Consider the following 13541-nt stretch of genomic DNA (forward strand, 5'->3'; position numbering starts at 1 on the left):
AATTCTTCAGCGACATCTGGGTGTCCTACAGTTCAGTTCAATTCTGATTACAGCCAGAGTTAGTGTAGACCACACAGGTTAGGGCTGAGTCTCATAAATCTACCACTTCCTCTTTAGATACCAGTTGAAAGTCTAGCTTGTCACTTGTAGTTCTGACCAACTGGCTATGAATCAGAGGTTCCCATGACCTCATCCTTGGGTTCGATTAACTTGTATCATCCTCCTGACATGTATGTTTAGCTACCTGGAAGGTCCCCAAACCTTGTACTTTTGGAATTTTTATGGAGGTTTCATCATGTAGGCATGCTCAGTCTTTAACTCAATTGCCAGTACTTCCCTACTTCCCAGAGGATGGGGATGGGGTGAAAGTTTCAAGCTTTTAATTATGGTTTAGTCTTTCTGGTGACCCGTCTTCATCCTGATGCTATCTAGGAGCCCACTAAGAGAGTTACCTCATTAAAACAAAAGACATTCATATTACCCAAGAAATGCCAAGGGATTTAGAAGCTCTGTCAGAAACTGGGGTCAAAGACCAAATATTAGAACAAAAAATGGTCCTAGTGGTCTTATAATTTAGGAAATTACAAGGGTTTTAAGAGATCTTTCCCAGGAACTAAGGGCAGAGAACAATATATATATTTTCTATTATTTTACACACCATTAATCAGAATCTGCTTAAACTTAGTTCAAAGCTTAACATTCCCTGACCCACCCAGACTATGTGTTTGCAAATCACTATGCAAGGGCTTCAGTCAACTCCAGACTTCTCAGTGGTAGTTTTTTTCTTCCTAAGTCCTCTTATCCCTGTCCTCTTCCTCCTCCTTATTCTTTTCTCCCCCTTGTTCCAAGGCAGTCTTGCTTGAATGTACTTGGAGTTGGGATAGAAGGTAAGAGAGGACTTGCATAGTTCTGAATCAGCTCCACTGTGAGAGCATTAGCCCTTTCAATCCCCAGCTTATTGTGGGAAGTGTCTCTTATGAAACTGTCACCTCTGATGGGCTCTGGGCTTGACTTATGTCTCTCTTTGATGCCATTTAACCAAACTCACGTGTACTAGTGTTGGCAAATGCTCACAGTACAATAATAATAGCATTAGTCCTCAGTTTACCCCAGAATTTAGCTTGGTAGTTTTTATAAGGTTTTAATGTTTTTAAGGTGGTGTTTCTTCATATTTTATCCAACATTTTTAGTAAATTAAGTAGGAGAATTACTCTGAATAATTTAGTCTGCCATTATCAGAAAACTTTGATAATCTCTTTAGCATTATATTCTAGTTTATAATTTCTCTTTTATCAGCTGAATCTAGTTAGGCTGTTGAAATCTATATGTCAAGTTTAAAATTTTTAATTATTATTTTTCTTATTTTTAGAAGCTCCATTTTATTCTTCTTTAAGTCGGCCTGGTCATTTTATCATTTTTTGTCCCTTAATTATATTTTCAGTATCTTTTTTCTTAATTTCTGTGAGCATAAATATGTTTTTTATTCTATATCTGATTATTCCATTATTTGAGGCCTTTGTAGGTCATGGTATGCTTTCTTATATTTGGCTGGCTTTTAGTCTCTTATTTTTGGTGGTTCATTTCTCATGTATTTTGTAAATTTTTTTTTTTTTTTAAACGTTGGGCTCATGTTAATTGGAATGTGGGAATTCTCTGAGGTCTGGTAAGTTAACATGTGTTTTTCCAGGGAGTATTTGCATTTGTTTTTTGATGGGTTTTTGAAACTCTGCAACACCAAGATCACTTGTGTGTATGTGTGTGTGTGTGTGTGTGTGTGTGTGTGTTTTCAGACCACACAGATAATAAGAATTTTCCCTTAAACTTGTCTGAACGTAGTTTTTGTTCATGAATTTTCTAGTGAGTGTTTTCTTCTTTACATTTATAGCCATAGCTGAAACTTGCAAGTTTCCTGTTTCTTTGTATACAGTGGCCTTTTCTAGTTTTCCCTTTCACGGGTCATGTTACTCCTTGAGATACCTTACTTTCTTTTGTGGGAAAATCTCTAATATGTTTTCTCATGCTGTATTGTCCCCAGATTTCATTCCTTGTCCTTTATGCACAGAGACCTTCAAAACCAAAGTTGGCAGTAGCATGCATTAGCAGATACCTCTGGGTACCATCTACCTTCAGGACGCATTTGTCTATCTGGATTTAACCTTTTTCTTACTTCTTTAACCTTAGGTTATTTCTCTTATTCTCCTACCACCTCAGTGTACATTGGAAAGACTTTTTTTTTTTTTTTTTTAAAGATTTTTATTTATTTATTTGAGAGAGAGAGAATGAGAGAGAGCGAGTACATGAGAGGGGGGAGGGTCAGAGGGAGAAGCAGACTCCCTGCCGAGCAGGGAGCCCGATGCGGGACTCGATCCAGGGACTCCAGGATCATGACCTGAGCCGAAGGCAGTCGCTTAACCAACTGAGCCACCCAGGCGCCCTGGAAAGACTTTTTTAACCCTTTATTCAACATTCTTAAGGAAGGCGCTTCAGGATATCTCATTACCTCATTGCCTTAATATTTCTCAAATGTTACTTTTAATGTTTCTTTTATAGGATTCAGTTTAGCTGCATTTAAAAGAAACAAGAGGAAACTAGAGCTGGCAGAAAGGGTGGAAACAGATTTCATTCAACTAAAGAAAAGAAGACAATCAAGTGAAAAGGTCAGGAGGTGTTTGAAATATTAATCATTAATGTATCATAATGATATCTATATCTGCATTTAGACATATAAGCTTTAGAACAGTACTTTCCAGTAGAAATATAATGCATGCCACATATGTACTTTTAAGTTTTCTAGTAGCTACATCTTAAAAAAGTAAGAAGAAACAGGTGAAATTAATTTTAATGATTATTTTATGTAAACCAGTGAATCCAAAATGTCCCTTCAAAAATTTAACCAATGAAAAAATTATTAGTGAGCTGTTGAGTTTTCTTTTTTCTTTTCTTTTTTTTTAATTAAGTCTTTAAAACCAGTGTATATTTTATACTTACAACACATCTCAGTTATGGCACTAAGTTTTCATTAGAAATATTTGGTTTGTACTTAAATTTCATAAAATTGACAGTTGAAAAAGTAGGTCTACATAACAGGTTATTCTAAACATACTTTAAACTTTCTAGTAATTGAATTGAATATGTTTTTAAAATTAAAATTAGTTAACATTTAGTAAAATTAAAAATTCAGTTTCTCATATGCTCTTGCCACATTTTAAGTGCTCAGTAGCTACATGTGGCCCATGACTACTGTTTTGGTTCTTGCAGTTCTAGATAATGATTCTTAACATGGCTGATTAGAGGGTAGAGTGTGTTATAAGGAAATGTATATATTGGATTCATGTAGATATTTTTACATTCTAATTACATGTCTCTGTTTCTTAGTCTTTTGCATTCTTTGTTTGCATTTTGCACATTAGTGTACCATCATGAGTCTATGTGTCACATTTCTTAGGTGTTTTGAGGGGGAGACAGAAGTTGAAAGCCACAACATTCTTGCTCAGCCTGTAGCTTGGGGGTTTGTTATCACACAGTTCATGATGGGTGTCTCACATCACAGGCATTTGATGTACTTTGACATCTCATTAATGTTCTTTATTGGTTATTCCTTTTATAATTGCTCATATATTGGTTTATGCTTTCTGTCACAGTTTTATATTATTTACTCTATATAAATGCATAAGTTATCTTTCATAGTGATATATATTTTCCCAGTATGTTGCTACAAGGAACAATTAATCAAACATTTTGGTCCAAATCTTTTCATTTTTCTGCCAAAAAAGAGTAGGAAATTAGGAGGTGAATGAACAAATTAGTAAGTAGGTCTTGGTGAAAATGGATAGTAGTGTGGTTCCATTTCTTAGATTTCTTTATCCCATGTGATATCTGAGTGAGCAAATTTAAGACTTTTGACCTTTTAAAAAACTGTGATACAATTTGCATGGCAGTGAGTAATTTAATCATTTTTATAAATATGTATACCCATGTAACCCACACGCCTGTCAAGATGTAGAACACTTCCAGTTCTTTTTGTGCTTCCTTCCAACCAGTCTTCACCCTCTACAGGCAACTGCTGCTCTGATTTTTCTCACCATAGATGTTTTGTACTGTTCTTAAACTTTATATAGTTGAAATCATGCAGAAGGTACTCTTTTCTGTTTGGTTGATTTCACAAAGTGCTTTTGAGACACTTATCACTGGCTCATTCTTTTTTATGTACTGAGTAATTAATATTCCCTAGTATGAGTATACTGTAATTTGTTTTTCCATTCTCCTATTGATGGGCATTTGGTTTGTTTCCAGATTTTAACTATTGTGAATAAAGTTGCTCTGAACGGTCTTTTTTTTTTTTTTTAAGATTATTTATTTATTTATTTGACAGAGAGAGAGAGAGAGAGAGAGAGAGCACAAGCAGGGGGAGCTGCAGGCAGAGGGAGAGGGAGAAGCAGGCTCTCTGCTGAGCAAGGAGCCCGATGCGGGGCTCGATCCCAGGACCCCGGGATCATGACCTGAGCTGAAGGCAGACGCTTAACTGACTGAGCCACCCAGGTGCCTCTGCTCTGAACATTCTTATACAGATTTTTTTTTTTTTTTTTTTTTGGATATGAGTTTAGGATTTTTATGCAGAGAAGTACCAGTTGATCTCATAGAGAATATATTTAGGGGGTCTTATTCAGAAGACCCATTTTTTTCTTCAGAAAATATTTATTAAGCAGTTACTCTTGGTATGGAGCTGGGTAGTAAGAAAAGCAGTGGTGAACAAGGTGGAGGAAATTCATGCAATAATGAAACTTCACATTTTAGTGGATAGAAACAGAAACATAGAAGTATATAATTAAGTAAGCTAGTTACCATGTTTGGTAACTGTTAGGAAGGAAAAAACTCCCCATAAGATGATGTGATACAGAGTAACTTGGATGTGAGAGACACAAAAAAGCCCCAAAGGAAGACTCCTTTAGTTAGAGTGATCAAGACAGGTCTCTCTGAGGACATAATATTTGAAAAATAAGATGTGAGTTTTATGAAGAGTCAGTAGAACTCATTCCAGGCAGAATGAACTGCATGTACAATGGCCCTGGTGGGGAGTTGGCATATTGGAGGGATGGAGAAGAGTCATCAGTGTGCCTAAAGCAGAGTGCAAGGGGAGAATGGTATGAAATGAAGCTGGAGAGGTAGCTAGGTGCTGGCTCCATTAGGATCTGGTAGATATGGCAAGGAGTTTCCATTTTATTTCGTGAATAATGAGTAGCCATTGAAGAGTTAAAAGTAGAGAAGTGATGCTGTCTCATTCACATTTTACCGAGTTCTCTTGGGCTGTTTTGTGTTGTATGGATCGAGGGTGGGGGCAAGAAGAGAAGTGAGGAGACTAGTTAGGAAGTTATTACAGTTGGGAGATGGGGACAATGTGGACTGATAGGGGTGAAATTGGAGAGAAGCGAATATATCAGGGATATCTTTTGAAAGTTCCTAGAAAGACAGGCAGTATTGCTGCCTTAGGTATTGGCAAGGAAGAGAGAAGAATGAAAGGTTTTAGCTTCAGTGACTGAGTAGTGCCCTTTACTGAGGTGAGGAGGCCTGGAGGAGGCATGGCTTCATGGTGATAGAGGTGGGAAGTGGAAATTTGCGCCATTTCCCTTTAATGGACTCAGATTAACCAATACTTTACATTTTCACCATAAGACATATTACCTGATGCCAACAGCATCCTAAACACCCTAAAGCTAATAGACCATCATTTAGTGTACCATGCTCCTCTGCTCCTTTCAGTTGAATTATGTGCCACCAAGAGCCCCATTATGCTTGTTATTATCATTGTAATTATCATTGTAATTAAATAATTCATTAAGCATCACATAAACTGATGAATACTGAGTTTAAAAAGAGAATTGTGGGTTTGAAAATGAAGACTGTTGTTTGTGAGCTGACTTGAAAAAATAGAGTTGGTTCTTAAAAAATTGCCATAGAATTAAGTATAGGCAAGCCAGCTGTAAAAGATTGAGAAAAATCATAAAAATCTAAAAGCATTCTGGGTGTGTTGTTTGTGTCTTTATGTTCTTGTTCTATTTTAGATAAAACGAAACTTGAAATCACAGGACAATTCAGTGTAGTATAGTTTATGTAAGAAAGATGATACGGAACATTTAGTTGTGGGCCTGCATTCAAAGAAAAGGTTTTGGTCTTATATAAAAAGATTGGCTAATGAATGAAGCTTTGTGTTTTAAATAAAAAGAAAATGTTTAAGTTATGTGTACTTTGTTTTTAAATGATTCTTCACTTTACCCAGAGAATATTCAACTTTTGAAAAATTTAACCAACCACTCACCATACTGGTTAGGAGGATTTTTCAATAAAAAGCTTGATATAGCAGGAGGAAAGATTAACTGTGGAGTTGGGTTATATGCATCTGAAGCTATGGACAGATCAGAAGGGAGATTCCCACTTGGAAATTATTGGCATCAAAATGAATATAAATACATGTGGCTAGATGAGCTCACTTAGGAGTGAGAGAAGATAGGGGTCTGAAAATTGGACCCTGGACCAGTTCAACATGTACAAGTTGGGAAGAGGAAAACCCAGCAAAGGAGAAAGAAGATGCAGTGAGTGAGACAGTTGTATCACCAGGAGAGTGTCTAGGAAGCCAAGAGAGGAGCAACTCATCACCTGGGTGGAGCGCTGCTAAGAGGACAGAGGACTGACGATTGAATTTAGCAACCGGAGACTGTGGGCCTAGATAAGGACAGTTTCTGTGACATAGTGGATTGTGGACCAGTGTGGCAGGGGTTAATCAAGGAGAACAAGGGTGAAGATAACTCTTGAGAAGTTTTGCCATGGCATAGTAAGAGAGAGAGAGATCTGAGGTCAAGAGACTCTACCATTGTCAGTTATGGTCTGTGAATTCAATGAGTAATTTAACATACAAAGGGTCAGTTTTCTCTTCCTCTCCTCTCCTCTCTTCTCCTCTCCTCTCCTCTCCTCTCCTCTCCTCTCCTCTCCTCTCCTCTCCTCTCCTCTCCTCTCCTCTCCTCTCCTCTCCCTTTCTTTCTTTCTTTTTAAAATTTTATTTATTTGAGAGAGAGAGTGAGAGAGAAAGCACAGAGGGAGGAGGGTCAGAGGGAGAAGTGGGCTCCCCGCTAGTGGGGTGTGTGATGCGGGACTCAGTCTTGGGACTCTGGGATCATGATCTGAGCCGAAGGCAGATGCCTAACCGACTGAGCCACCCAGGTGCCTGAAGGCTCAGTTTTCTTATCTTTAAATGAAAATTGTGATATTCTCTCGGGGAACAAAAGTGATAGTAGATGTTCAAGTGCTTTGTGGCTATCATTGACTTAATCAGACACAATAGTCTTTGCCACAGTGACCTTCATCCTTAAAGTCACTTAGCCAAGAAAAAGAAAAAGGAAGGGGGGCGCCTGGGTGGCTCAGTCGTTAAGCGTCTGCCTTCGGCTCAGGTCATGGTTCCAGGGTCCTGGGATCGAGCCCTGCATCAGGCTCCCTGCTCAGCAGGAAGCCTGCTTCTCCCTCTTCCACTCCCCCTGCATGTGTTCATGCTCTCGTTATCTCACTCTGTGAAATAAATAAATAAAATCTTAAAAAAAAAAAAAAGGGAGGAAGGGAAAGAAAACTGCCCAAATTAATTACCCTGGGTGGAGTATTTTAGATATCTTAAAGGACAGGAAAATTATTTTTTATTTTATATTATTATTAACATATAATGTATTATCTGTTTCAGGGGTACAGGTCTGTGATTCGTCAGTCTGACACAATACACAGCACTCACCACAACACATACCCTCCCCAATGTCCATCATCCAGCCACCCCATCCCTCCTACCCCCCTCCACTCCAGCAACCCTCAGTTTGTTTCCTGAGATTAAGAGTTTCTTATGGTTTGTCTCCCTCTCTGGTTTTGTCTTGTTTCATTTTTTCCTCCCTTCCCCTATGATCCTCTGCCTTGTTTCTCAAATTCCACATATCACTGAGATCATATGATAATTGTCTTTCTCTGATTGACTTATTTCACTTAGCATAATACCCTCTAGTTCAATCCACATCATTGCAAATGGCAAAATTTCATTTTTTGATGGCTGCATAATATTCCATTATATATATACACCACATCTTCTTTATCTGTTCATGTCGATGGACATCTGGGCTCTTTCCATAGTTTGGGTGTTGTGGACATTGTTGCTATAAACATTGGGGTGCATGTGCTCCTTCAAATCACTACATTTGTATCTTTTGGGGTAAATACCCAGCAGTGCAGTTGCTGGGTTGTAGGGTAGCTCTATTTTCAACTTTTTGAGGAACCTCCATACTCTTTTCCAGAGTGTCTGCACCAGCTTGCATTCCCACCAACAGTGTAGGAGGTTCCCCTTTCTGACAGGAAAATATTTTTAATATTCAGAATATATGAGCTTTAATACATACAAAGCTCTGTGTTTGACACTGGCCTACAAAAAATGATGGGGACCCAAGCCCCTGCCATTAAAGAAAGATGCTGGCCAGAGGCTTTGTTTTATAGATGTTTGCTGCATAGCCTTGGTAGGCCTTATCTCAATAGTAAAGATAATAAAACATGCTCACAGAAAGAAAAGACCCCCAGAAAATGAGCCAGTGGGGCAGAAAATTATAATTTTTAAGAGAAGTATAGTAATTTTTTAGAGATATGACAGGAAAAGACAAATAGCTATTTTCTAAATCAACGTGTATTTAGTTTATTTCTCCTTATCCTGTGTGTAGCTTCAGCATAGTTTTAGTTAGCCAGCATTGATTGAGGCCCAGGACTACTGTTTGTTCCAGCTATATAATATAACCTATGAGTTGGTTATATAAATATAATAAAAAGAATAGAGTGTTTGGTAACTTTCCTAGTGTTGATATTTTTTGTTACTCAGTGTTGAAGGAGACAAACATTATCTTGAAGAGTATATGGTAGAGTAAGTCAGTATTTTTAATCCTGAAAATAAATCAATTAGAAATTTTTGTTGCATTGATATTTCTTGTTATTCTTTAAAAAAGTAATTGATTGTACCGACATTGCCACAATACTAAGAAATAAAAATTAAAGCAAGAGAAATATTTAATAGCTTGCTATCTCACTAAATTGTAGTGTTTTTATTTTTCTCAGTCTTTGATCATTTACATTTACATTTGACTTAGTTTAAAATAAGAATAGTTAATCCATGGAATGTTTTTGGCGGCAAACAATAGAAAACCTGATTGTGGTTAGGATATGCATATTTGTCTTCCTTCTCCCTGGCCTATTGCCATATAATAAAAAGTTTGGAGATGGTTGGTTGTTGGCGTTAGCTTAGGTTTCCAATGATGCTAGAGCCAACATATCTGGGATTCTCTTGGGCCTTTATCTCATGCCTTTTACCTTATGGATGTAATATGGCTCCTACAATTTTAGATGTCACATCTGCATTCAAGGTGAGGTGAGAAGAAGCGAGATGATGGGTGTGGGGAGACTATTGCCAGATGTATTGGTTACTTTTTAAATCTGGGATGCGAAAGTTTTCCAGAGTCTCCCTATAGACTTCCCCTTAGTTATATTTTGGCGAGTAGAGGAGAAGGGGCACAATTCAGTCACTTGGCTTTTCTTGGCTGTAAGAGAGCTTAGAAAGTTGAGTGGGTTATCGTAATGACTGTCTTATATAGCTCATGGCTTGCTGCTGGACACTTTGTCTTCCCAAACAAAATAGTGGTTTTGTTGTCAAAGGAGGGGGAGAAGAGGTTAGGTAGGCAATTTATAGCATATAGTGTAAGGGGAGAAAGTTTTTATTATTTCCTTCCCCACAATTAACATGTCCCTTATTACTATAAACGGATACTGGGTTAAGAAGCTAAACTACACATAAATCAAATAAAAACACATTTTATTTTGACTTTTCAGGATATATAGATTTTAAGATATAATATTAAAACACGAGGAATATAAATTCTTAGTAATTGTCTTTTCTTGGTAAGTGGCATGTGTTTCAACCTTGTTTATTTTTCATGACTTAGAGGGAAGACATGCTGGAGAATGAAACATTTACTGTTTAACTATAGTGCTGTATATATAATATAAGAATAGTAATTGTTTACTCTGTTCCACTCCCCTTTCTGGGTGGACCCAACTCTTCTAGATTTTTCTTTTACCCACTTCTTTCCCTTATGGTATATAGACAGTCCATACTTTGCATGATAGTGCTGGACCATAAAAATGTGCAAGCTGGAACTGTGCGAAGGGATCTTAATGACAAAAAATTACACTTGTTCCTTGACCTTCAAACATTTTTGTCAGAAATTAAAAACTCTTTTACTGTATGTATAGTACAGTAACTCTTATACTGTAATGTATAGAGAAATGATTAAAAGTTAAGTAAAACTAATATTAGTATGCTAATTTGAAACATTAGAGGCAATAAGAATTAAAGTGTTTTATTTGTGTTAAAAAAAAACGTATCCAGGGGCGCCTGGGTGGCTCAGTCGTTAAGCGTCTGCCTTCGGCTCAGGTCATGATCCCAGAGTCCTGGGATCGAGCCCCGCATCGGGCTCCCTGCTCTGTGGGAAGCCTGCTTCTCCCTCTCCCACTCCCCCTGCTTGTGTTCCCTCTCTCGCTGTGTCTCTCTCTGTCAAATAAATAAATAAAATCTTTAAAAAAAAAAAAAAAAAAAAACCGTATCCAGAGTAGTTTGAACAGCACTTGCTTTCTTGTTATGTAACTTATGATATGGAGTGAGCATTTTTTTACGTCAAAGTGAATTGTCAAGCTCCTTTTTAATTTTGGATCAGCTTTCAACATTTTATCCTTTGCTCTTTCCATGTTGCGAAATATCTCCCAGAGTTTTTTTTTTTTTTTCCTTCCTGCTTCCCTCCCTTCATTCTTTCTCCTTCAGGTTCAGTTTATTTCTTGATTTATTGAGGTATAGCTGACATACAATATTATATTAGTTTCAGGTTGTACAACATAATGCCTTGACAATTCTGTGCATTACTCAATGTTCACCATGATAAGTATAGTCACCAACTGTCATCATACAACATTATTACAATATTGTTGATTATGTTTCCTGTGCTGTACTTTTCATTTCCATTACTTACTTATTTTATAACTGGAAGTTTGTACCTCTTAATCCCTTTCACCTGTTTTGCCCACCTCCCATCCCCCCTTCCATCTGGCAACTACCAGTTTGTTCTCTGTATTTATGAGTCTGTTTTTGTTTTGTTGTTGTTATTCACTTGTTTTGTTTTTAATATTCCACACAGAAGTGAAATCATATGTATTTGTCTTTCTCTTAGAGTCACTTTACTGTCAGGTGTTTTTTTTTTTTTTTTGCCAACATCACTTCTTCTGGGACATCTTTGTCCTTTTTATCACAGCCACATTACTTATTTATTAATAAATTTGTCTTCACTAAGTTCCTCTGACTGTAGATCTAAAGTGTCTTGAATGGTGTCAGTGTCAAACGTTCCCACTGTCAGCAGTTTCTTTATAACTTCATTTATTTTTGATTAGAATTTTACTTCCAACATCATCACTTTTTGTTTCTTTGCTTCACTTTCATCATTGTTGGCCAGTTCCCTCTTTTGATTATCATTTTCTGGTAAAATGTCATATGGATTTATCACTAGGAGACAAGGAGGCAGCACAGCTATACACTTTGCTGTCTGTGCATGGTGACCCATCACTGACAGACCTTGAAGGAAGCGACATGATTGGTTACTGATCACGATGAGCCTCTGATGTTTACATAGTGACCTGTGAACTGAAGAGCTAGCAATGAAATCTGTACTTCATGCAACTTATTCATAGTTAATATACTATGGTAACTGAAATTTGAACCATGTTTTTGAGTGACTGGTACTATTTTAACTGTGGTAACTGAAATTGGTAAATATTGGAACTAGGCAAAGTGAGGACTGTGTTTCTGTAAGAGAACCTGAACTGTTTGTCCCGTGGAGGTTCCTTCAGTATGAGTTTTGCCGATCACATATGCATGGTACCTTTTAGCATGCTTTTCTGTCCTTTCTAATTCCTGCACTGGCATCTGGATCTCCCCCGACAGTATTGTCATGAACTCTCATTATTAGAACATGTCTCAGTAATTCTTGTGGTATGTGTGATGAAGTGATGACATGTTTTAAATTTATTTTTTGCTTTGTTTTGATACAAAAAGAGAAAGGTAGTTATATTAGTATTAATCTTTATCATATTTAAGAAAGGAAACCTTTCATTTGGAATGAAGTGGTTAGCTCATTGGCCAGTTGCTATTCTTGACTTGTGCCATAGGACTGACTGAGTTGCTACAAAGAGGAGATGCTCACATTGGGAAAACAAACAGACTCATTGTACACCATAATCTAGATTTCATAAATATCAGTTTCAAACATTTAGCCCTGGATATTACCAGAAGGGACTCTTTTATTCTTAGAGTATTAAAAGAAGTTGGGGGTATTGTTTGATCTCAATATATTTGATGTTTCAAGCCTTTTTTTTTCCTCTTCCTTTTTCACAAGCATATTGTTGGAATAGTTTCCATGTCTTTTTCTTTAATAACAGATTTTACAATTGAATGTACATAGAATTTTTTTCCTCCTCCCACCACTTTTACAAAGTAATTTAAGCTTTCAATTAATTTCATTGGTTTTAGGTAAAACGGTACTTGCATAGGATAGTGGAATGAAAGATAATTAGACCTTTTACCATTTGTAAATGTGCATTTGTGAATATCTTCAATTCTTCAATTTCTAATGAACAAGTTGAGAAAATTTTGCAATGCTTTATAAATGTTGTGTGTTCAAAACCACTCTAAAGAGATGCTACAACTTTTAATTTTGTGTTCTTTAGCCACCACATAGGGACATCAAATTGGCCACATGTTTCAGAAAGGAAATGTTGGGCCTTGCTTTGTGTGCTTCATATAAATATATTCTATTCTTTTGAAGTATATTGTGGGTAACATTTTCCTCTTTTATCCACCATCTTGAAATTATTATGTAAACGCTTAACTGTATCATACTAAATCACTATTTTTTGGGTGAGAGGTAGGTTAAGATCAAAGAAAATAAATGCACAAAAAACATGTTTTCCTCAGATTGTTCTTTTTGTACTTGTGTACATGTCTGTCTATAATGTGTACAGGGAAAGGAGTAATTAGTCTTTTATAGAAATTTGCTTGATCTGGAATTTTGTTGTGTTTCTCAAGAAGATGGTTAATGCATAGATATAAGTAAACAGAAGAAACTTCTTTGAATTCTCTTTACATGAAGAAATGTAGTTTATATATTTAAGCTTTTCATAAAACTGAAAATTCGTTCTGTTAAGTGATTACTTTGAGTTGTAAGTAATATATTAAAAATTACATTTGCATTGCCTATCTTGATTACTGAGTAAGCCTATAGAATTTACATATAAGTCAGATACATCAGTAACTTAATTAAACATCACATTTGGGGCACTTGGGTGGCTCAGTCGGTTAAACATCGACTTTTGATTTCAGCTCAGGTCACAATCTCAGGGTTGTGAGACTGAGCCCCATGTTGGCTCTGCACTGGGCGTGAAAC

The 13541-nt window shown here is 36.7% G+C and overlaps 1 protein-coding gene across 9 annotated transcripts in view; it reads left to right on the forward strand.

The window, feature by feature from the left end:
- Nucleotides 1-13541, forward strand: part of TASP1 (taspase 1) — a 295816-nt gene that overhangs the window by 94895 nt on the left and 187380 nt on the right. For all 9 annotated transcript variants that reach the window (XR_013441943.1, XR_013441945.1, XR_013441944.1 and 6 more), the window contains exon 8: nucleotides 2551-2657. Coding sequence is in view for 6 of the 9 variants with exons in the window: in XM_078056923.1 (XP_077913049.1) it covers nucleotides 2551-2657 (107 nt within the window). In the remaining 3 variants the exon portion in view is untranslated. The remainder of the gene's footprint in view (nucleotides 1-2550; nucleotides 2658-13541) is intronic.

Source organism: Halichoerus grypus, chromosome 10 (genome assembly GCF_964656455.1).
Source record: "Halichoerus grypus chromosome 10, mHalGry1.hap1.1, whole genome shotgun sequence".
NCBI lineage: Eukaryota > Metazoa > Chordata > Mammalia > Carnivora > Phocidae > Halichoerus > Halichoerus grypus.